Source organism: Saccostrea echinata, unplaced genomic scaffold (genome assembly GCF_033153115.1).
Source record: "Saccostrea echinata isolate AGI-Se365-2 ecotype Australia unplaced genomic scaffold, CSIRO_AGI_Sech_v1 ptg000030l, whole genome shotgun sequence".
Lineage (NCBI taxonomy): Eukaryota > Metazoa > Mollusca > Bivalvia > Ostreida > Ostreidae > Saccostrea > Saccostrea echinata.
In genome coordinates this window covers 2,445,968-2,472,221 of record NW_026889779.1, presented here as the reverse complement: position 1 = coordinate 2,472,221, position 26,254 = coordinate 2,445,968, and the positions used below count along the sequence as shown (strand labels likewise).

Sequence of the window (26,254 nt, the reverse complement as noted above, 5' to 3'; positions counted from 1 at the left end):
ATATTTGATTATTAAAGAGTTATTTTTCAAATGTCTATAGTCAGCATTTTTATTAGATTTGATGCTCCTCCAACATAAAAGATGGTTGCTTTTACAGGAACCTTCCAAGGAGACGCGTTATGATGCCACAGTGGGACAGCCAGTGACACTACAGATATCCACTGCTACATCTCAACTGATCATTGATCCTCGGAACCAGGTCAACGAAGAGTAAGCATTAAAAATAACCATCAAAAGAATTTTTTACCATGGAACATTAAAACTTCTTCATTCTGATATTGCAAATGCATTTGTATGGTGAGGACTAAAAGCTTATTTGCAATGATTTCTTGGTAGATTATTCACATTTGTTTGATTGTACCTAAGAATGGATGACTGATCTTACAGAGTTTTGTCTATTCTCTTTAAGGGAGCCTGCACCTTTACAGGAGTATAGCTTCCATGTCAATCTGGATCAGCCCAAAGAGAAAGGAAGTATGTCACCTTCATAATCAACAGTAGAACATTATCCTTACCATAAAAAAACACTGACAAGCTTCATTGTCTAATCCTTTAAGGGGTTTTGAAAATGTTAACAGTAACTTCATAAATAGTGGCATAAGGAATTCTTTCTAAATACATGATGCTATCATTTTTTAGGTGTGCATCCAGTGCGAGATTTGCATCATGACCAACAGCAATCACAAGAGGAAGAGGAGGTTGAACGCAGAATGAAAGAAAAAGAGGAGCAGCTGAAAAAGCAGGAGGTATTGCTCAGCTTAAAGAGTTATTAAGCAGATCAATGTCTATTTATTGTGAATTCTTACATTGACTTTTTTATTGATCATTACAGGAAGAGATTAGAAAAGAGAGAGAAAAATTGCGTCTCGAGCAAGAAAGAGTTCGGCGTGAAAGAGAGGCTCTAGAGAGACAAAAACAGGAGGAGGAAAAATCCAAACATCGCTCAGCATATGAAACCAAGGGTGAAGTAAATGGTTATGATAAACCTAGTGATAATGTGACTCAGTTCAGTGTGTCTCAGGAAACCAACCAGGGACCAAGGAGACTAGAGACCTTGTGGGCACCAGATCCAAACAAGGACAAACAGAGGTGGTCCAGAGAAGATATGCTGGCCATGAACCGAAAACCTACTCCTCTACAGAAAAAACCTGAAGCTGAACCAGAGACAGAGAGCTCAAAGGAGGTTCATTCTAATTCTGTGCCAAAATCTAGACAACACAGCAGTGACTATAATCCAACACAGACGCGGCCCCACAGATCTGAACACAATACACACTCGCACTGGATGGTGGAGGAAGCGGAGAGGAGGAGAAGGGCTGATAATAAACGCCATTCTGTTCATTCTTATGGAGGACCAATTAAACCGGTGCATCAGGAGGGGCTAGCCAATCGTTGGCGAGATGATACCTCTATCCCTAAACAACAGACATATACAACTAACAGTGTGATTTCTCCTAGATCTTTGAATACCAAACAGTTTAGTGCTGTGAATGAACCAGACAAACTGTCTCAGACTCTTCCAGCAAATTACAGTTATGGTCATGGACCAAAGACAGACACCAGTGTTCGACTATCCAGAGGCTCCCCTACTCCTCCCTCCCCGTCCTCACCCCCCAGTCATGCTGAACAAATAATGGCTGTCAGTGGAAAACAGCTGTGCTCTCATTGTGCCCAAGAATTAGGTAAGTTATTCCATGCTTTATTCATCCTTCCTGTGATATTTTGCTTTGCAATAATGATGTCAAGATGATTCAGAAATAATATTCCTTATTGCAGACAATCAATGATAAATTGTTATTTTCCATTGTATTATTGTATTAAATACAAATTTGGTTACCTGGTAAGAAACACAAGTTATATTTTTTTATAGAAAGATTTAGGAGTTCAGATTTGCATAACTTTTCATTTTGTCTTTTGTAATAAAGGGAACATATGGTATTTCAATAATTGATTCTGAAAAGAAAGACAAGTTCTCGAATTCTGTTCTGTTTGATTTACATATTAATACTGATCAATAAGAGATTGAAGCCTCATGTTGACCTTTATTTATGTTCTGTGTGTTTTAGGTTTTGGAGCTGCTATGGTCATCGAATCCTTGGGTCTGTATTACCATGTACAGTGCTTCCGATGTTGTGTCTGCCACACGACGCTGGGAAATGGATCCCAGGGTGCTGATGTTCGAGTCCGGGTCAACAAGCTTCACTGCCGCAACTGTTATAGCAATGACGAGGGTGGGTACTCAAAAAAGAGGTATATGTTACAAAACTTGGTCAGATCTGATAGTAGTACTTAGAATATAAAATCCATAGTGGTTAAAAGGTTTACATTTTATTCTTTGAGAAAACATTGGATGTGTAGAAAATTTGGATCTAACATTGCTAAAAAGATGTTTAAGAGGACTTGTCTTCTTTTTCAGCTGGTTTGAAATTTAGTAAAGTATGAATGGTTTCCTTGAAATGATAAACTGTGTCAGGATGTTAGAAGTTGACAGTATACTGGCTCTGTGTGAAGCTTCAGTGATTTGGCATATCTATAAAGCAGGTGCCCCCGTCAAGGGCAGACAACTTTCCAGGGATTTAGTCTTAGTTATCCACATGACACCTCCTGGTTGCTTTGTTACACAAGATGGGGATGTGGCAATGTAAAATGTATTCCGTGTTCAAATGTGCTTCCAAAAAATTTGAACAAGCAACTAGGAAAATGTGTTATTTTTTTGTAAGGGATATACGTGTACATGTTGTATGCAAGTGGCAGTTAAGGCCACAAAAGCAATGCCAACTTCAGTGTTATATTTGCTTGATTTTGCTTTTATATAACTCTTAAGTATTATGCAAACAATCTATAAGATTTCAAGAGGCAGATGTTAAAATGTATTTCTGAAAGGTTTTTGCTTCTTTGAAGTTCTGTAAAAGGACACTCCAATTGAAATTTGAAGCTACTAATTGAAACACTTACTGTTCACATTTGAAATTTGTTAAAGTTATGACATTTTTATACAAGCACAGTTTTGCTTAAAAAAAAAACAACTCAGAAACTACATGTATATGTTGTAATCAAAATGGCAAACTGTATATTAGAGGACCAAGATGTACCTCCAAGGATCTTTGTGTACATGATGAGCAGTTTTAGCTTGATATTTTAAATTTACAACAGTATTCCAAAAAAATTCATGTGTTGTGAACCTGCTAAATGTATATCATTGATAATCATATTTACACTTGTTATGTTGGGTGTTGGTGTACCATATATAACATTCAGTTGTCATGAATGCATTATTTTGTTCATGTAATGCCCTTATTATGCAAACATATTGTGCCTTTCTTTATGGGTATTTTTCAGAAATAGGAGTGAAATATTTATATCATTATATAAATTATATAATTGAATTGCGATAGGTTCAAAACTCCTATATTTTATTGTTGTCTTAAACATTCCATGGCCAGATTGTTAAAGCATATTTTGTCTCAAAACGAATTATTTTTCCACATATTATATCCTTTTTTTTGCATATTTGCTGTGATCAGGGTAGATTGAAGATTTATTGAAATTTTGACCATAATGTTACTGATTTTAACACTTTTACACAACTTGTATGCATATTTAATTTTGGATACAGGGTGTCCAGTGTCAATTATTCAATAATATCCTAAATTCTAATTCCTTATCAGGCATTATATACATGTATTATTCAGATTTACTAATCATTTGTATACAGGCAAGTAATTGATCAGTATTTAGGCTTTGCTATGAATACAAGACTGTGTTGTTGATTTTTTTTCAATATTAAAAACAATAGGTTTGAAAAAAAAACTTAGAGAATAAAGACACCAAGAATTAAATGACAAACTTCCTTATAAAAAGTGTTGATTTGGAAGGCACATTCTCCGTATTTAAGAATCTGCAGTCTTTTTTTTATTTTCCTTCTTTTTTTTTGTGCATAGTTGAAAGGGCAAAAACTGTGCAATGTAATGGAGCAATATTATCCATACAATAACTACAGCAGGTCTATCATTTCTTACACATAGAAAACTATCACACATGTGACATAATATCATATATATTTTTATAATTTATGTATACATAATGGTACATTGTTGATTTTTTAAAAGGCTATTACAAATTAAAGAGGTGTACTAGATCAGTGTTTTAAGGAAACACAGGCTTAAGTAATTAAACAGCTCATGACAAAAGTTCCATTTGATAAATCTGCTGGTAATTGCTTTTTTAAAATTTGTTTAATTGTCAGTTCTTTGGTATGATTTGCCATGGCATATGAAAGTATTGAAAATCTCATCACTCACTGCAGTGCAAAACAATTCAGCTTGAATAACAATTTTTATTATATCTCCATACACTGTCTGTATACCAGTATCTTATACCTGTAAATAAGCAGACAACTATAATATATTGTCAGATTAATATAATACTATAAATGGCTTAATATTACAAATAAAATTGTAGAAACCTCAGGACTTTTTCAATATTTAGAATCTTGATCTGTATGGAATTGAAAGAAATATCTTTGTCCACCATTATCTGTTCATGTATTCTATCAGAAGAGAACAGTTATGTCATCTTGAAGTCACCTGAGTCAATCAAGTGGCCTATTCCTGAAATTCTTGTCCTCTGGTTTCAGCTCTCAATCCCAGAGTATTTGTATATAACATGTAATCGTTTGAGCCATGCTATATCATCTACCACAGTGGCTCATTGGTTAAAACACCTAACTATTAATGCAGGGGTCCCAGGTTTGATTCCTTTTCCAGCCATACGTTTTTTTCATTTCCTGTTACATAATGGTGCTGTTGACCACCCCTGAACCTGCAAGTGAAAGGCCTGCCAGGGCTAAAATATCTGGGTTGTGTCTTTGAGGGCAAAGACAATAGACGACTTTCACATTTACAAAAGTTATTTCCCTTTGCGGGGTCAATCTGGTGTCAACCGGCATAAGGCACTGTTTTCCCTTTATACCATTACCAACTTCATGGGGCAATTGTCTTACAAATGAAATCTGTATGAATATGTTTGTTATGTTTTTAATGTTGCCCCATTCAATGGCAATACAGGCAAAGATCAAAATTGTCCGATAGCATTTAAAGGTTGAAAATATTTACAGGTAAGTTACAAAGGTTATAGTGAGAAAAATGACTCGGAGTTACTCCGACAATTAAGGAGGAAGGAATGTAATAGTCTGGGCCATGGATATTGGCCTGAGTAGCTCATTGGTTAGAGCATCTGACTATATAGTGATGCTGGGAGTCAATTCCCAGTCCAGCCATTTCCTGTAACAAATTAAATGTTTAACACCCTAAGCCTACGCAACTAGCAGGCAAACCTCTTGCTGTGTGATAATGAACAAATGAAAATTCATGCCACATGGTTCCAGTTTCTAAGTCCCAGATGGGCTAAGTTGGTAACATTTGAAACACTTTTGATACTCAGGTGACCATCAATGCCTATATATCTCTTAATTCTTAACATGTTGGTATTATTTTTAGAAATCTTAATCATGTCATATACCGGGTACATGTAGTTGTCTTAGTCCAATCAGGGATGTACAGGAATCTTCTGCATTGCAGGTGAACATAATTTCTGTACATCCATAGATTTTTGGCTGAAGGTTGCAGTAAATAGACCCACAGACCTTTGGCTGAAAGTTAAATTCATATGTAACGGGAAAGGAGAAAATGTATGGCTGGAGTGGGAACCCAGGACCCCTGCCTCACTAGACAGGTGCTCTACCTACTGAGCTACCCAGGCTGATATCCACAGCCCAAACCATTACATTCCTCCCTCCTTAAATTGTCTTCGCCATTGAAGACACAACCCAAGTTTTTATATGCCCCTGGCAGGACTTTCACCTGCAAATCCAGGGGTGGTCAACAGCACCAAATCTGTAACAGGAATGGAGAAAATGTATGGCTGGACCTGGAATCAAACCTGGGACCCCTGCCTCACCAGTCAGGTGCTCAACCGACAGCTACGCAGGCCAATATAGAGATTGCAGGTGATTGTAATCTCTGTACACCCATAGACCTTTGGTTGAAAGTTGAATAGATATGCACATAATTCTTAGTACTCTCTGTACACCCATAGACATTTGATTGAAGGTTGAACATGCAGAGATCAAGGCAATTGTAGTCTCTGTGTACCCATAGATATTTTATGTAAGGTTGAATAGGGATGCATGCCAATTGGTACTACATGTATCTGTAATTCTTGAGTAGACTTGTATTCTTCCCACATAACCCTTCTAATAATCTATTACTACTAACAATGTTTCTGTTTTTAGTAGGGATGGCAATCGAATACAGAATTGTCAGTCGGTTAACCGCAAGACGTTCCGACCTTTTAACTGGTTAATCATAACAAAATATACATTTCCGGACACGGTTTTTTAAAAAAATTAATTCTAATCATACTCCTCCCCCTCGCATTAATTTAATATATAAATTTAAAAAATGGCATTATTAATATTCTGTTTATGCTTTATCTGTATACGTTACGTATTTTAATTCAATTTCGAAAGGAAAACCATAAAACATCCATGAGATACATGTAGGACATTGATTACTTTATGACGACCCCGGGGCTCAGACATTACACACGGTCATTCTGCATTGTCACCATAATTAGAAACAAAGTTTACACTACTACTTAATTTTCAATGTTTGCATAAAAAATTTGGCAGATAACTGCAAAAGATACACAATGTAATAAGTTCACAATACTCAACGATGATTTAATTATTATCATCATTAAAGAAATACAGGACAGACTGGGTAAGGACAAGGAGTTTAAACAGCAATTAACACTTCACAAATTGACCAATTACCCCAACACCTCAGTCCAAAGAGCCTTAATAAATTATATCTAAATACATGTTTTTATGTGAAAACGTTGTAACTTACCAACATTCATAGCTTTTTAAAATTGCATATTAAGGAAACTGCATATTAAGTTAATTTACTCATATTTTCATTTTTTTTTTTTCGACTAACCGATTATGGATTTCCTAACCGATTATCATCGTTCCGACTGATTAATCGGTTAACCGGTTACAAATTACCATCCCTAGTTTTTAGTTATTCTCAGCTTGGTGTGCAGCAAATCTTGTTCAAAATTCAATCAAAATCAAAGGCAAATTCTGATTTTAAATTCTTCCTCATCTGTGACAAAATGATTGTGGATCTAACTGAATGCAAGGCCTTGACATAAAAAATTTTAGAAACCATATTGAAACCTCAAGAATGTATGCACAACCTGCATTTTGAATACATTTTGATAAATGGAATCTCCAGTCTTGGACTATACCAGAATTCAAATTCATAACATAATGAATCTTGTGTGCACCATTGTTATCATTCATATTCTTTGTTAAAAATCCAGATGGATCTTTTATCATATGTTTGAATAATTCCTAGCTCTCTGATTGGCTGAGATCCAACATGGTAGAAAAAATAATGTCATGTTCACCTGCACATGACATTCCAGGTGTACATAAGGATTTATTTATTAATAACTTCAAATTGATACAAATAATGTTTATTAAACAATTGTTTGTAAATGTGAGCATGGAATAGTAGATAATAATGTACATATTGTATTTAATCTGTGAAATGCATGAAAAAAAAATTGTCTTTCTGAAAAGAAAATTAGGTTTTCAAAGCATAGAAGTATTTTTTGTAGTAACCCATAATGTAATTAAACTCATTTACTGGGGTATCTGATTAGTGAGTGTGCAAGTCACACTGGTGCCTCATTTAGAATGCAAATTAATTCTGATGTCAGAAAACTTGTTAGAGATTTGACCTCAACCTTGAATTTTATTTTTAGTAAGGCCATAGCATATCTCAAGGTCATGAATAACAGATTTCTTCCTAGAAGTGACACATCCTTGAGTAAGTCTTGAATTATTAACCCCAACTCATCAAAGCAGGCTTTGACCTGATAAAAATCAAAGTTTTTTCAGGTATCAGCCTTGATATTTTGTATAACTTAAAAATACAATTAAATCATTCGTAGTTTTATTGTCATACTTTCATGTTCACGCAGATAAAATAACATGACATCAAACATATATGTAATAGTTATTCAAACAAACAAAATGGTGTTGAATCACCAATACACATTGCATAACGTATATATATAGTCAATGGTTACCCCCGGTCACTCTGAAGGACTAAAGCACTCTCACACAGTATGGGCAATAGGAAGTCTCAGACTCTATGGAATAAGAATTTACCTAGTGTTCAAAAAGACTGCATGTAGCAATCATACAAGAATAAGTAACATATACTAAAAGAAGAACATATACCAGAAGTGAATAATTCAATATTAGATGTAAACATCCTACAATGCGTTGTGAAGTGTCTTTTTTTTGGCAGTTTATTTTTTCCCCATACTGACACCTTGCTCTGCAGCAATTCTATTTTATTCTATTTTAAAGTACATGTACATGCCTACTTCATCAGAAGTATCCAAACCTCATTCACAATAATACATGTAACTCCAACCTAGACAGAAGTATAAAATATACAATATTTTATTTTTCTGTAACACTAAATCACTTAACAAGAACATTAACTTTTATCTTCCCATATTACATACACATCTTGTAGATAGATATTACTCAGTAAGACAAATCATACCCTAGATACAGAGAGAGTACCAATCAATGTCCAATTTTTACAAAATACCACAGATTTATTATAGTAATACATGAAGCAAGCTTGTATACTTGAACAAAGAACTAAAATGCTATAATTTGGATGATATAGAAATATGAGAAAAATGACACACACGAAACGTGTATAAATATTCACTGTTAAACAACACCTGCTTAGCAGCTTAGCACTGGCTCACATCATCAACAAACTTCTAAATATTGTCAATGCAACTTTTCTGTAATATTACAAACACAAGAGCAAAGAATGGCATACAGTTAAAAAAATAAATAACAGAATAAAGGATTTGCACCAACTGCAACTGAGTGGTCCTAACATACAGCTTAATTTTTTCAAGTGCAAAGAATCAGATGTAAAAAAAAAAAAAAAAAAAAAAAAAACCTTACTTGCCTGAAAGTAGTTATCATGTAAAAATTACTACTTGAATGAAAAAAAAAGAAGTCTTGAATTGTTGTCGCCAACTAAAAGTTAAATGAGCAATTCAATTTCATATTTCTACAACCTGCTACTTTGTTACACATGAATTTGAGTAATCCATGTAAGTTGTATGCATTGACCAAAATCTTTATTGATATTGTTCAGCAAACACAATTCATATTATTTAGACCTAATTGATATATTAGTTGTTTGTTAGCTATACCAAAAGACTGACAATTCATGAATATCATAAATGTTGATAACCACTTGCCATCAACCTAGAAAAAAAAACTGTATTTAAACTTACATTATTCATGGAGAACACTTACACAAAAAGATATTACACATCTGTGATGCATAAATCTTTTTATTGTTTTGTTTTTTATGTTTCATAAATCTGTGTATAGAATTTTTTTTTTAACAAAGTCCTCTTTCTATTTTTTGGGGGGGAGGCATATTTTAAATAATTTTTTTTTTATAATTTTAATTGAAAATGTTGACTTCTTGCAAATTCTGCTTCAATGCAATGACTTTACTTTTGATTATGTAGAAAACTGAGAGAAAGCCAATCACAATAGAGATAAATTATCATACAAGTTTTTGTCCAATTTTCACTTTATATCTTTTGTAATTGCCTACTTTTCCCTATAATCGTCCGCTAAATCTAAAAACAAATATTAAAAAAAGGATTTTGTTTTCCTTAGATGTTGGATTGAATTACATTGTAACTGGTAGACTTCCAAGTCAAATCAACAATAACAAGAGGGGAAAAAAGTATGTTCAATATCTATTCACAAGCTGTTTTGATGCTACATTCGTTGTGACTTTATAAAAAAAAATTTATCCCAATACTTTATGACATTAAGTGAATATATATATATATATATATATATATATATATATATATATATATATATATTATATATATATATATATATATATATATATATATATATATATATATAAATTCTGAGCATTCACTTCAAAGGCTGAAGCTATAACCTTTGCTTTACCTAGCTGAAAATAGATTCATCCCACTGATTATGCGAGGAAAACCCTGAATCTTTTGTTTTTGATATCTGTAGTTGTGATTGTAGGTTTTTCACAGACCTGATGAGTCAAACATTTCTCTTCAGTTGTCTTTTGAAGATCCTGATGCTCACTTAGCACTGACTGTTATGATTTCAAATGACAATCTTGTCTTATCTATATTGAAATTCATGCATGCAAACACTGCACATAAGCAATCTATTTTTTTTTTTCAGTATGGAGTTGTATGACACAATCATGCATGAATAAAAATTTTAAACTATTTTAAATACATGCACTTGTATATGTTTGTCAACCACCTGGGAAAGTATCTTTGTAGTTTCTCATTCAAAATGTAATGAACTCCAATATTTAATAATAATAATAAAAATAGACCCCTACCATGTAAGAATGGGGGTTGTCCCTTATCACAAGTGTTTAACTGTAAACATTTTATCTGTAAATAACTGTTATCATTCTCACATAAACAAAGTCATCAATTTATACAATGTGATGTGAAATTCACGTTCAATACACATTCATGACAAATGATGACTTGAGAAGCAGTGTTAACTTTCGTAAAGTCATTATCCTGTCGTTTTGTTGCCCTTGTTTCTCCTCACTCATGCATCCTCATCACATTCTTGTATTCTCCAATAGCTAATAAGTTAATGTTACTAACTTAGTAAGAATTCTGTTGCTCTTTCTATGTCCCAGTTATGCGATGACAGTGCTACCCTTGCCTTGTGCTGCAATAAAAAAAATTCAAATGTAATATTTGAATTTAAGATTGATCAATTTCATATTTCAACATAAAATAAGTCCAATACATAAAATATTCTGTTTTCATGGCATACACAGTACACGATAACATTATGAAAATAAATCAAGATACTGTTGAAATGAAGACATCCCAAATGGTGCCCCTCATTTAGTACATGTAAATGTAAAGAACAGGGTAACAAGTGATGTTTGTGAAACACTTATCCCCAATAATTGGAATTTTTCTAAGTCAAAGGGGAATAACTCTGTCAAAAATTGCTCCATCGTACAAAAACACAACTTGACCTAGATATTCTTATGATAAATCTGTATACCAAATTTCATTTAAGTATGTGCAACCTCTGCAAAGAAAATGATCAGAAACTGCAAATAATTGGAAGTTTTCCAAGTCCAAGGGGCATAACTCTGTCAAAAAGTGCTCATTTGTACCCAAAACAGAATTTGACCTAAATATTCTTATGATAAATCTGTATACCAAATTTCATTTCAGTATGTGAAACCTCTGCAAAGAAAATGAACAGAAACTGCAAATAATTGGAAGTTTTTCTAAGTCCAGGGGACATAACTCTGTCAAAAATTGCTCCATTGTACCCAAAACAGAACTTGACCTAGATATTCTTATGATAAATCTGTATACCAAATTTCATTTCAGTATGTGCAATCTCTGCAAAGAACATGAACGGAGAATGTTAGTGGACCGACAGACAGACAGCTAGACAGACCGACTGACCGACAGACAGCAGCAAAGCAATATTCCCTCCCTTCTTAACAGGCGGGCATAAAAAGGGACTTGGGCTTCAAACATTGCACACCCTTGATCAAATGTGAAATATGAGCCAAACTTGTCCAAAGCAATATATACTTCAGACAAGGAATTCACAAAAAAGTCTACTCTGGTGTTGACCTCTGACCTTATAACCTGCCTGAAGGTCACACTACACCACTTTATGGTGAAGCAGGAGCCCAACAGGACCAAAGGAAGAGTAAATATGCTCCTGACAAGTAATATCAGATGGAAAGACTAATCACTGCATGAATGCATGTATATTAAGGACATATGCAACGTAGTTTGAAATTTATTGTCTTTTTCCCTGGAGTTGAAGAGCTCCAATACTTAAAGGAACTGTGTGCTACATTTTAATGTCTATATATGATGTTGAACACTTCTTCTAAAACAAGTTTGTATAAACAAAACATCTAGAATATATGTTTAGAAATTTTTGTATATTTTTCTTTGAATTATACAAGAATTTTCCTCAATTGATATCTTTTCAAAACCCCTGGTAATGCATGCTTATTTTTTGTCTACGAACATTTCATGGCACTTTAATCTTAAATTAAGAATATCTTGAAAAATTATCAGTGGGTAAGGTACGTTGCGTATGTCCTTAAGGCACCCAAAGAATGGGCCCTAATGATTATGAATTTGTTGTAACTTAGTTATACATTTATTTATTACTGTGCTGAATTGTATTTGATCACATTACAAAGATATAAAACTATTATCCTCTTATTTTATTTGTTTTCAGGCCTGTTGCAAATACACATTTTGAATAAACACTGCTCTTTGTACATAATTTTAAGCAGATGTACAAAAATGAGAAGAGTGTCATAAAAAGTTAACTGAAGAGAGATGTCTACAGGGAGGAACATTTTTGATAATAGAACAGTTTGGATTTTCCTCTCACACTTCCTTATAGAGATTGTATACACATTTTATTTATGAATATTCAAGAAATAAGGAATCATTTTCTGCACCTCTATACATGTAGTATAAATAGAGTGTTCCAAGGAATGCATGTGTTGCCTGCTTTATAACATCATTAAAGATGTAAATAAATCTAAGAGAATTAAGTGATTTATCTGCTACTGGCATAATAGTTCAAACATTTGCCTGCAAAGAAAAAAAACATCCACAGATGGCAGGACTACTACAGACTCTGATAATCAAATATGTTTCCCAACCTTTAAAGCTGAAATGAGCAATGAAATAGTTTTTAAAGTTTATGCATGCAAAAGAAAACAAGAGGCCCATGGGCCACATCACTCACCTGATCATCACATATGCTAGGAAAAAGCACAAATCAGTTCAGTATTGAAAAGCAGTGTGCGAAATTAACAGTAAACCGATAGACAAAATCTATAGAAAATGCATCCGGTCTATAGCAAGGTGAATATCTCAAGACAAATTTGTCTATAGAGTTAACTTGGCCGTTTTACTCAATAAAACTTTTCAGCAAAGGAAAAACTTAAGCTTCAATGCTCTATTGTTCATAAATCTCCTTCATCTGATCCATTTTGCAGTACTACAAGTTTTATCTATTCCTAAAAAACAGTCGTACTTTTTTTTGTAGTTAAAATTTCCTCAATTCCTCTGTTTATTGTAAATACGTCTTAATATCCCATAAAATTATTTCCCGGCTCATTAAACCAAAGAATGGGTGTTGGTTTGATTTATATCACATAAAAAATATAACTAAAATACATTTAAAATTTTAACATGATAAAGGTTAATATTCACTCGATCTATATAATCATGATAATCTATAGATATGCACCTTTGCAAAAGGGAATAGAAAGTAGTTAATGCATAAAAAATTCAGTGATATTTATGCACAACTATTGATTAATTAATACATAAAATGATAAAAAATCAACTTCATTTTCAGCAACATGATTAATAAATTTTTTAAACAATATGGCAAAAGAAAAAACAAATCCTAAGAGCCTAGAATTTTTTTCTTCAACATGTTATAGTAAACATATTTTTTGCCTATTCATACAAGTTTTCATTGACAAGAAAAACAAACCTGAAATCATTACTTAATAATCATGGTTATAAACGTCTATGTATCTTATGCCAATGCATAAAATAATGCAGTGTAGGGAAAAAGGAATAAGCCATTGAAAAAAATACAATTAAATTAAAATAAAGATATCTAATTTTTTTGGTCTATAGGAAATTTGTCAGGTCTATAGAATTTCAAATTATTGTAGACCAATTGTCTATACCTTAAAAAAGTTAGTTTCCGCGGGGGCGGGGGGTCTTGAATATTTAACTACCTGAGGATGCTTCCATATCAATATAACAAATAGTTTTGTTGTTCTTCAGCAGAACATTTATATATAGATTTTTCCCTACATATTCCTCTTAAAACTTGATCCCAAATTGTGCTCCCTCCCTACCCCCATCGTTCATGATTTGAACACACTTGAAATCTACACTACCTGATGATGCTTCCATATACCAGTAAATATGACTAATCATGGCTTTTCTGTTCTTGAGACGAAGATTTTTTCCTATATATACCTATGTAAAACTTTGATTCCCCCATGGTGGCCCCACCCTACCCCCAGGGGATCACAATTTGAACAAACATGAATCTACACTACCTGAGAATGCTTCCATTTCAAAATGACTATATATTGCGGTATCAAAATATTATGCTACACAGAGGGTCATAATTTCAACAAACTTGAATCTTCACTTCCTGCGAATGCTTCGATATCAATATGACTAAACATGGCTTTGCTCTTCTTGAAACAAAGATTTTTCAAGTTTTTTTCCTATATATTCTTATGTAAAACTTTGATCCCCCATTACAGCCCCTCCTTACCCTCAGGGGTCATGATTTGAACAAACTTGAATCTACACTACCTGAGGATGTTTCAAAATTAATATGACTAATCATGGCTGTTCTTGAGAAGAAGATTTTAAAAGATATTTTCCTACGTATTCCAGTGTAAAACTTTAATACCACATTGTGGTCCCACCCCCAGGGGTCATGATTTGAACAAACTTGAGTCTACACTACCTAAGGCTGCTTTCATATCAATATGACTAAACAGGGCTTTGTTGTTCTTGAGAAGAACATTTTTTAAAGATTTTTTTCCTATTAATTTCTATTGTGATCCCATTCTAATCCCAAAAGTCATGATTTGAACAAACTTGAATCTACACCATGTAAAGAAGGTTTCCTATAAGTTTCAACTTTTTTGGCCCAGTGATTCTTGAGAAGAAGATTTTTAAAACATGCCTCCAAATTTTCACTATTTCTTAATTATCTCCCCTTGAATGAGGGTGTGGCCCTTCATTTGAACAAACTTGAATCCCCTTCACCCAATGATGCTTTGTGGAAAGTTTGGTTGAAATTGGGCCAGTGGTTCTGGAGTAGAAGTCAAAAATGCGAAAAGTTTACAGACAGATGGACAGACAGATGGACAGAAGGACTACAGACAAAATATGATCAGAAAAGCTCACATGAGCTTTCAGCTCAGGTGAGCTAAAAAAAACCATGGATAGAAGACTGCTATAGATTCTGACAATCAAATAAAAATATGATTCTCCAACCCTCAAAGCTGAAATGAATGATGAAACTGAAATTATCAGAAATAATTATTAAAGGGGATTGGACACAGATTTGAAGCTAATATTTTCTAAAATTTTTGATATAATATCATGACTTATATGTTGCTAGAGCATTTCACACCGAAATATAATAGAAGTGTGTTTACAACTTCTTTTATCTGGATTAGTTATTACAACTACAAATTTTGGCAGGCATTTGATTGATATCATTGAATTCTACGAATATTCGAAATTTAAAATTGTAAACAATGCAATTGTGACCAGGCCCCTTTAAAACGTATTTCATAAAAAAAAATCCGCCAAAGGAGTTTTCAGTCTGGCTTTACTGTTGTCAATCTACAACGATCCATTTTGGTATACCAACCCCAATGCATTTTAATAGTGTTTTCATAATTTATGACAAACAGTGCACATGCTAAATAGCATAGACTTAACTTTTAAATGTCAAAAATATGCTGTATATTGGCACTATGAATCATTTTGAAAAGTAGGTCAAACATCAAGTTTAGGGGTCATGAGATCGGTAACCTTGGTATTTTACAAAGGCTACAGTGTCAAGCAATTAATGTCTTGCACTTCTTAAGATATAAGGTGTGTCTCACAGACAGACGGACGGACAGATGTCAGGTAAAGTGAACCCAAAGTGTTGCTCTGCTCTGCAGGCCTCACAAAAAGAGATATGATTTGTATCATAATTTTGGCGCAGATTTCTATTTTGCATGAATGTAATTTTTTTTTCAATGTCCAGGAAAGAAAAATTTAAAAAAGAAAAAAAAAAAATTATCCAAATCAATTAATGGTAGCTTGTATACATGTGCCTATAAAGAAGAAAAGAATGTTCTTCCAAACAGGTGATAACATCTAGACTTATACTGGCTTTAACTGTTTCAAAATCTTTTGTAATAAATAAAATCGGTAAAATCAATTTTACATCTCCTACCTCATCAAATCCCATATTCATCACTTGTTGTATCTTAGCTTCATAATCAGTCTCCCTCTGTGGACCTGTCAAGGAAAGTATGATTTTATAATAGAGTTTTAGATGTTACAGAGCAAGACTTCAACATAAAAAGTTTTCAAAGATTACAGTTCAAGACTTCAACATAGAAAGTTTTCAGAGGTTACAGTTTAAGACTTCAACATAGAAAGTTTTTGGAGGTTACAGTTCAAAACTTCAACACAGAAAGTTTTTAACAATTACAGTTCAAAACAATTCCTTCACTATTTTAAAATTATGTGTTTTTCAAATTACTATTTCATTGCAAACATTTAAAACTAATATGCAAGAATTTTTATGCTCCATTTTGCTTCAATACATTTCTTTTAGATATAATGTGTGTTTGATTTGAACATATTTCATTGTATTATACGTCCTAAACTTAAAGGATTGGATACAAGTTCTTTCAACTCAGTGAATCCTTTCCTTGTAATACACACTGTACATACAATGATTACAATAATTGTCAAACAAATAAATTACAGTTACTGTATATGTACTTTTATCCATTTGGGATTACATTTTGCATTGTATGCAGTCATAATTTTTCTGTAGAAATTTGTCATGCCATGCTTAAAATGCATTAAGGACAAGTAATGACAATGCAAGAAATTTTCTACCCACTGATTGAACAGAAATTGTGGTTCTGCAGAATTATGACCCAGCATAGAAAACTACATTTACAATATATTGACAATTAAGTGATACATATGGTGTTGTGAAGAAAGTCAAGGACAATTATGTAGTACAACCTCCAGCATATGTGTATGTCCAATGTCGAGCAGTTTTCTTGAAAATCTCATTATTTTCTTTATATTGTTTGGCTACGACTGCATCCTGTGGATCATCAGGTTCAGCAGCGGCTAACAATGCCTGTAGAGATAGGAGGACAGTCCGGAGGGTCATAGCAGCAGCCCTGTAAATCAAAATCACTTATCAATACTGTAAACGAGGTCAAATGCTTGAAAAAGCATATTACAGAGTTATCTCAAGTAGGAAATTTTGTGCAATTTATAACTTTTACAATGTAATTACTAATTGTACAGTGCCATGAAAATAAAGCAAAAACTTTAGGTAAAATTAAAAAAAACTTTCAATCAATAAAGTCACTACAAGAATTTTTTTTTATAGAAAAACTGACTGACTCTCTCAGGTTTGAAAACAAGAAACTACTTTTAGAATGAAACTTATATTACCCACAATCAAATGACTGAATCCAGGGTGACATCATCTAAATAATGGTATATCTTAAGACCCAATTGGTCAATAAATAATTTCATATCTAGTGCAGAATCATATTCTGTAGGGATGTCAACGAATAGTCGACTATTCGACTGTCAGTCGAATGGACCGACGATCGAATAATGAAACGACATTCGAATATTATAATTTAAAAAAAAATGCAATAAAAGAGTGATAACGATATGGAATTCTCATTTCAAAATTGAGAAACCGTCTTTCCTCGGAGACAGTTGATAAGATAATTTTCCTCTACAAAAAACTTGATTTTCCATGTGCGTATAGAAAGTACAGTAATTATAAATGCTTCACTACCGCGAGAATTAATTATCTATCAGTTACTGCTTGTGTTGTTTTTGTAATAAATCAACCATCAATATATATCTGGGCTTTGTTTGTAAAATAATTAATGGGACTTGATTTTATACGATGTACCAATTATCTTTTATTTTAAGATTGCTCAAATGCGAGGAACATTTGACATGATTTGACGCTTCGATAATTATTAGAACAATTCGCTTGCATTTTAAATTGTTCATAATAAGGGCATTTTGATAGCCAGAACAATCAATAAATGAATAAGCAGTAACTAACTGTTTAACAGTCACCTGGCGTTTGGATAGTGTTAGATTACCCCCCCCCCCCCTTAATTTATTTCACAATAAGCTTTAAAAAATATCGGCTAGCAAATTTTGAATGCTAACTAAAATAAAAACTAACTGCATGTACAGACCAACTTATGAATTCGATTGATGGGGAAATCATGAATTTAGGAATATTAGATTTCTAAATTTATTTCATATAATCTTGCTACCCAACGTTACACGCTGCATTAATTTTTATGTTACTTTTTAAACAGATTCAGGGTTTTTGAGTTATAAATTCGTCATGTACCAGTGAAGTTTGAAATAAAATTTTAATTTCAGAAAATGTTCCGAATATTCGACTATCGTTCGAATAATGCAATCGAATAATCGACTAAGAAAAATAAATATTTTGACATCCCTAATATTCTGATAAGTCAACATTGATAATATTCCACCTTAACATCAACATCCATGCAATGTTTGATACATCATGAAATATAGCTATTAACTAAAGCTGCTTCAATACCATAATCTTGTCACTGATCTGGAAATTACGGTTCATCTGTAAAATCTGAAACCTTACTGCAAATCTGCCAACCTTAGCATAACTTTTCTAGAACAGAAAATTAATCATTTGGGCTTTTAACCATTTAATTCCCCTGGACAGCCTTTGAGTAAACAAAAAACTTCACATTTATGTAACATGGCCAGCCATAAGCTAAAATGAAGAAAGCATTACGATGACAAGAAAATGTGATAGATGGGGATAGGGATACAGACAGAGAGATGGCAATAACAAAAATATACTGTCTTTAGGAAGTGAGGGTAAAATTGAAGTGATAAATTGCAATATAGTATGTACCATGACTTTGTCAATGTACAAGTCTTCTGCATGCAAGCCTTTTTACACTTACCACTGGTCTTTTAAGATATCTAAGCAAATAGCTCCAGTCACTGAACTGATATTTGGATGCCAAATCTTTGTGAGAAACTTCACCTATTGGAGAGATGTTGTTTCAACAGTGAAATAGGAAAACACTAAATGGACATAATGCAATTTTTTAAGTACAAAAACCAAGATAGGTCGCTTGCCATCGTATGTCTGTATTAAGCAAAAACCATGTTTGATATACAGACAGTGTTCAAATAGTAGGAATTCCTTCATCTCTAAAGTATTTTTGAAGTTTTCCAAATTTGATATTGTTTGAGTCCAGTTTTAATTCTTTTTTTAATGGATAATACAAATTGAAAGAATTATATCAAAATAAAGAAATAATAATAAAAACTAGATACTCGTTGCGAGCAATGAGAGGTCTTCCGTCCGAATACCATCCTTATGTGATATTCTTTGCATGTAAACATTTACATTTATATATGCTCGTAGAAAAGACGCCTTAAGGACATTGACAAGGTTCCTGGTTATCGTTTAGAATTTTTCAAGAACTCTTGAGTAGTTTTCATTGTAATAAACAGGCTATATTCTGGATTCTTTAACATACCAAGCCAACCTTCTTTTTTAGATTTTGTCAAATCAGTGTTTTTGCAATTTTCAATGCCTTTCCTATGTAGAATGTTGATAAAAGGGATCTACATAATTTTTTAATGTCCTTAAAATATAACATGGGTCCTTCAAAAATGCAAGGATTTTTAAAGACTTAAAACAAATGAAAATGGCGCAGGATTCACACAGAAAAAAATTATTTATAAAGATGAAAACGTAAATAAAAGCTAAAAAAATGAGAAAGAAAATTCAGATATAAGCGGGATTAAACCCGAAATGGTAGAACACCGTTGACGTTCGAGGTTAGAGTGCGAGGTACCAGCCACCCGGGATCTCCGAGTGCCGACCTGCTCATTAGTCTTGTCCAACCAGACACTCGGCTGTCTCCGTAAACTCCGACGAGCAGAGTCTGGTAAAGATCCATGATAGCGTTTGTAATGCCGAAACGAGGCTTACCGAAATTCTGGTAAAGTTTTTGAGTGGCTGAAAAGTACACACCTCCACAATATAATACAAATACATGATAAATCGACAGAAAAACAACTTAAAGATTATAAGTTAAATATCTAAAAGTTATAGCAGTTAGAGAGGAATTGTTTATGGTATTGCCCACCGGTTATAGGTAAGTGAATTTTACAATGTCTCGCTAAAATTATTTTCAGAAGCAAACACGAAAGTAGTGAAGTCTACCTGCGTAATACATATTTCTTCGATTGATATTGTTATTACTCATTTGGGATCCCAAATTAAAGATCAGTTTATTGATATAAAGTCACAATCCACATATATAACATTCGTTTTCAAAATGGGTCATCAAAATGAAGACAAGATAGCGCCCTCTGACAGTTACATGCTTCTTTACCAGACTCTCTGCTGGTCGGAATTTACAGAGACAGCCGAGCGTCTGGTTGAACGAGACTACCTACTTGTCGGAGTTTACGGAGACAGCCGCCATTTTGGACCCGCTTCAAATTTTAAAATGCGAATATCTAGAGTTTGGATTTATCAATTTTTAAACAAATTATATATTAAGCCTTTTTGGAAATGCCTCTATCAACCCTACTAATTTTAAAGAAAAATATTGAAAAACAAAAAAGTTAGAAAATTCGACTTTTTAAATTCGCATACGGTAACGACCGGAAGTACCGACGACGAACGAAAAGTCACGTCCTGGCTAGGATTTATCACGATCTATAATCCCTGAAAGTTTCACTTTGATATCTTTTACCATTCTTGAGATTATCCGCGGACAAAATGTCTTTTTAAATTCAGAAAATGGTCCGTAACTTGGCACCGGAAGTGATTTTCCAAAAAATCTCTCGAATAAAATAACTTCAGATTACAACACATTGTTCCTGCAAATTTCATTAAAATCCATCCAGTAGTCTTCGAGAAATCGCGTGCACAAAATTAGATTGGGCGGAAAAATAATAATAATAAGAAACAGTAGAATCACTATAAGGTCTTCCGTAAAGACGGAAGACCTTAATAATAAAAACAGAACAAAAACAAGAAAACATAAGAAAAAAAATCACCTTTGGAGGATTAAAAGGGTAAGTTTCTGGAATTTTTATCTCCAAATGAAAGTTTCCTCCTTGATATGGGGTATCTGGAGGTCCAGCTATTTCTCCTCGCAGTTCACTGTAAGAGTCATTAACTAGTTCCACCTTAATGCTGCATTTGGCTACCTAAAACAACAGCCTCTTGGTTAAAAATAATATTCCTGCTTAAAATGGATATATATGTAGATAACATATATGTATATTTTGTCATCTTGACAATTAATAAATTAACACTGAATAGAGACAGCTGATGCAAGTTTTTCTGGGTAGAACATACTGAAGGGGGCAAATTGTGTCTTGAGGAGTTTAAATAAAACTTTAAAAAAAAATGTAACAATATTATTAAAACTTGCTGATATCTTTACAAACATTTTTATACGTTAAACAAGACCCCTAGGCCCTCTTGCAAATCATCAGTTATTAATCTGATCAGGTGTACAGTATACACTTATCCACTGGCTGTGAGTGGGATAGCTCTTTTATCAAACCCGCGACAGGAACTATTCCCCGAGGGCTTGCCCGAGGGGAATAGTTCCTGTCAAGGGTTTGATGAAAGAGCTATCCCACTCACAGCCAGTGGATAAGCGTTTTATTATACTGATGTATATCATAATTTCTGAGTGTTGTATTTACCTGATACTACAGTTCGATAGTAAAATCATGAAGAAAAAAAATAATTTATGAAAGTTTTGAACAAGTATTTGGAATGAGATAACACTGCTAGAATGAGCTGAAATCCTGATGACCTCACAATGCTACTGAAGTCAGGATGACATCATAAGTCTATAGATTGATTACAGGAAATTAAAATTGGCAGCAAAAATTGCATAGAAAAGACAAAAGAAAGACAAAGAAAAGGGGTAGACCATCAGGTGGATTACATGTATATATTAAACCTACAATATACAAACACTTCAAAAAAGTTTTTCAAAGTGAAAATAGCATTTGGCTTGAAATTAACACTCGAAATACAAAATCACAACAGAATATTGATTCATATTATTTTTGCTTCTGTTATATAAAACCATACGTAAGTAAGGCAAAATCGGAAGAAATATTTTCTAATTTAGAAAATGAAATTGCAAACTATAGAAGCAAAGGAGAAATTTTTGTTTGTGGAGATTTTAATGCTCGTACAGGAGGGCTGCAAGATTTTATACAACATGACACACTGAATGATACATTTTTGGATTGCCCTCTACCAGAATACATATATGAACCTGACATTTCAGTGAACAGAAACCAACTTGATAAGACATCAAATTTACATGGACACCTAATTACAGATATTTGCAAAACATATAGATTATCCATCCTGAATGGAAGATTTCTTGGTGACTCACTTGGCTATTTTACATTTTTTAATTCTAATGGTTCAAGCACTGTTGACTATATGTTGGCATCAAGTCAGTTGTATCATAAAATTGAACATTTTAATGTATTACCTCCTACAGAAATATCAGATCATTGCCTTATAACTGCAAGTATTAATATGAACACAAATGTGTTTTGCAATGAAAAATATAAAATGCACTCTTTGAAGGGGAAATATCTCTGGTCAAGCACTTGTAAAAACCAATATGCAGAAGCTATTAATGAGGAAGAAACTAAAAATCAAATACTAATGTTGGATAATTTACTTGACCAAATATATGATGATAACACATATGATTCAAATGATCTCGTTTATAAACTATCAAGTATTATAATTAATGCAGCTAATAAAAGTGTTCCATTTAAACCTGCAAAATTTACAAAATCACAACGAAAAAATAAACAAAGACCAAAATGGATGACTACAGATTGCTTACTCCTACGAAAAGAAGTTAGAAATTTAGGGAAGAAAGTACACAAATATCCAAACAACTGTGAACTAAAACATGCCTTTGCAAAATGTAGAAAAGATTATAATAAACTAAGAAAAAGTCTTAAATCTAATTTTTACAATAGTATTGCAGAACAAATTAACACACTTTCGCCACAAAACTCCAGTAAATTTTGGAATAAGATAAAAGAAAATAAATCAAAGAAAACTAATGCAGAAACAATTGGAATTTCAGAATTCGTTGACCACTACAAATCCTTACTGAACATTCAATATACTGATGAAGAGAGCTTGAAATACAAGTACACTGAACTAAATACTGAACCAAATCCATTAGACTTTTTGTTTACTCAAGATGAAATAGAACAAAGCATTTTAAAGCTGAAAAATGGTAAAAGTGCTGGGCCTGACTTAATTTTAAATGAGTTTATTAAAACAAACAATACTACCCTTTTACCTGTCGTTATAAAACTGTTTAATATTCTACTTAAAAATGGAAAAATGCCCAAAGAATGGAACCTTTCACTTATAACATCATTATACAAAAATGGTGATCCTAATAATACAAACAATTATAGGGGTCTTAGTGTTACAAGTTGTTTAGGAAAACTTTTTACAGGCCTTCTACAGAAACGCTTAGATAATTATCTTGAGTCAAATAACCTACTAAGTCAATATCAATCTGGATTTAGAAAAGGTCATAGGACCACTGACAATATATTTGTACTAAAAACACTTGTAAACAAATATCTTTATACAAAGAAACAGAATTTATATGTGTGCTTTGTAGATTTTTCAAAAGCATTTGATACTGTGTGGAGATCTGCACTTTTATACAAATTGAATAAAAAGGGTATTGGTGGTAACTTTCTCAAACTTTTGACAGACATGTATACAAATACATACTATTCTTGTAAAAAGGACAATCAAATGAGTGAAAAATTTAAAGCTAATAGAGGAGTCAAACAAGGTGATAATTTAAGTCCAACACTTTTCAATATCTTTGTTGATGATTTTGTGAATTATCTTAAAAATGTAAGCACAAATCCTGCATATCTAGATACTATGCCAATAAATCATATGTTTTTTGCTGATGATTTGGTCCTTGTATCAGAATCAGAAGTTGGTCTACAAAACTGTATAGATGTTTTAGGAAAATATTGTTCAGACTGGAAATTGTGTGTTAATATGGATAAAACAGATGTTATGATTTTTTCAAGAAAAACAGATGATGAAACATCATTTAGATTTTATTACAATCACCAAATGATTAACATAATGAATGAATATAAATATTTGGGTGTTGTGTTCAGATCTGATGGAAAAATGAAATTTGCAGCTGAACAACTATCAGAACGTGCTAGGAAAGCATATTATGCTATTAAATCAAATTTTCCTGCAAACATTAATTTTTCAGCTGAAATTATGTTAAAATTATACCAGTCAATGATAATACCAATTATTACATATGGATCTGAAGTATGGATAACTGACTTCAAATGTGATTTAATGTCTTCAGACCAATTTCCTTTTGAAAAAACACAACACTTAATATTTAAAGACATACTAGGGGTACATAGAAAGGCATCAAATCTTGCTGTTTTATGTGAATTGGGTCGTTTTCCTTTGTACTATTTATGTTATGAATATATGTTTAAATATTTTAAGAGACTTAAGGAAATGGAAAACAAACATGATTATAATAATTATTTAGTGATTTCTGCATTTAAAGAAGACAAAAAACTTGTATCTAGAATATCTTGGCAAAGAAAACTGTCTTCATTACTACAAAAATTAAATATCACTTCTTTGGATATTTCTCACACAACCTTGAAAAACAAATTACAAGAGCATTACCAAAACAAGATACATGAACAACTGAAAAATATAAGCAAATCAAACTCTGGAAAGTTAGCTTTTTATAGTAAAATTGTAATTCAAAATGAATACAAATTGCAAAGTTATTTAAAGCTGCCTTTAAAGAAAAGTTTTAGATCTGTATTAACAAAATTAAGGATCAGTGCCCATCCATTGTATATTGAAACGGGCAGATACTGTAAACCCCCTATTCCTAGAGAAAAACGTTTATGCTATTCATGTAAATTATTTATTGAAGATGAAAAACATTTTGTTCTATACTGTTCAAAGTATGACCAATTTAGATGCAATTATACTGATATATTTAATGTAAACACATATACTAGTGATAATCCCATTAGAAAAATTGTCAATCCTACAAATATTACAACTGCTAGAAGGATATGTTGTTTTTTGAAAAAGTGCTTTGACACCAGAAAAGAAAGTCAGCAATGAATACTTAGAGATATGTGAATATACTCTACATTATTTTGTTCAACTCACATTTGTCATTTTGTATATGTATGTATTATTCTTGTTAATTCGTTTTATGTCATGACTGTATGCCGACATGGTAATTGTCAATAAAGTGAATTGAATTGCATGAAAATTTTCCAAGGGTGGATAGCAAAAACTATACCCCGGGGTATAGCTTTGCTATGTGTGGAAATTTTGAGACTATAAAAATAGTTATTTTACCTTCTTAACTTTATATAGGAAACATTTTAACAGAAGTATAATAAGACATGCTATTACACAGCTCCACACAAAAGAAGCAGTGACAGTAAATACGCTGTTATTAAAATTTTACTGAGAATGTGTTCATGGACAATTGTCCAACAGTTTATTTTTTTTACCACAAAGTAGTTATAAAAAGTCATTAGATTAACACATAATCGACGGTAACACTTATCGTAAACAAGAGTTTACAGTTTATTATCATTACGAATATTTAATGCAATAAAACACAGGAAACAACATTATATACAGATGGCATAAATTCCGGAATACATTTTTGTAAAGAAAATTCGAACGGGTAAATCACACAATTTATTGTATTTTTTGAGATTCTACATAAAAACCCATTACCTCTTCACTTTTAACAACTTCTTTAAACTCCCTCTGTATTCTTGCGGCGGCAATATTTGCCATAATGGGGTTTTACTCTGTGTTTTTTGATAACAATGAATATTTTTTTGAGATAATTTGTAAACACTAAAACAGAAGATTACTTCACTCGGACTACTTCCGGTGATTATTTTGGAAATATGACGCAAAAATAATGAATTCATTTTATGTAATACATATAACAAAAAATGATTGATGAATCTAAAGTTGAACGTCTGATATTTGTTTAATTTTTATTTATAAATTCGTTGACCAAAATCTCAGTATCCGGAT

General features: G+C 32.6%; 2 protein-coding genes across 2 annotated transcripts in view; one reads left to right on the top strand and one right to left on the bottom strand.

Moving 5' to 3' along the window:
- Positions 1-4,032, top strand: part of LOC133196105 (uncharacterized) — a 46,029-nt gene extending 41,997 nt beyond the window's left edge. The window contains exons 19-24 of the mRNA XM_061332044.1: positions 98-210; positions 410-474; positions 640-746; positions 833-1,682; positions 2,067-2,231; positions 2,417-4,032. Of these exons, the coding sequence (XP_061188028.1) occupies positions 98-210; positions 410-474; positions 640-746; positions 833-1,682; positions 2,067-2,231; positions 2,417-2,442 (1,326 nt within the window). The 3' untranslated portion in view covers positions 2,443-4,032. The remainder of the gene's footprint in view (positions 1-97; positions 211-409; positions 475-639; positions 747-832; positions 1,683-2,066; positions 2,232-2,416) is intronic.
- Positions 4,033-10,079: 6,047 nt separating this feature from the next.
- LOC133196200 (ubiquitin-conjugating enzyme E2-22 kDa-like) lies at positions 10,080-26,082 on the bottom strand. The gene is made up of 6 exons (XM_061332118.1): positions 25,943-26,082; positions 21,145-21,297; positions 19,023-19,105; positions 17,035-17,198; positions 16,226-16,290; positions 10,080-10,882 (listed from the first exon to the last, which is right to left on the bottom strand). The coding sequence occupies exons 1-6, from the start codon at positions 26,003-26,005 to the stop codon at positions 10,811-10,813; spliced, it is 600 nt and encodes a 199-aa protein (XP_061188102.1). The 5' UTR covers positions 26,006-26,082; the 3' UTR covers positions 10,080-10,810.
- Between the last annotated feature and the right edge of the window lie 172 nt (positions 26,083-26,254).

Excerpts from the sequence above, each read along its gene's own strand:
- LOC133196200 (XM_061332118.1), bottom strand. The coding sequence starts at position 26,005 with ATGGCAAATATTGCCGCCGCAAGAATACAGAGGGAGTTTAAAGAAGTT. Across the intron at positions 19,106-21,144 it reads ACCCTTTTAATCCTCCAAAG|GTGAAGTTTCTCACAAAGAT; the intron begins GTGATTTTTTTT and ends TCTCTCCAATAG. Across the intron at positions 17,199-19,022 it reads GATATCTTAAAAGACCAGTG|GGCTGCTGCTATGACCCTCC; the intron begins GTAAGTGTAAAA and ends TTTGATTTACAG.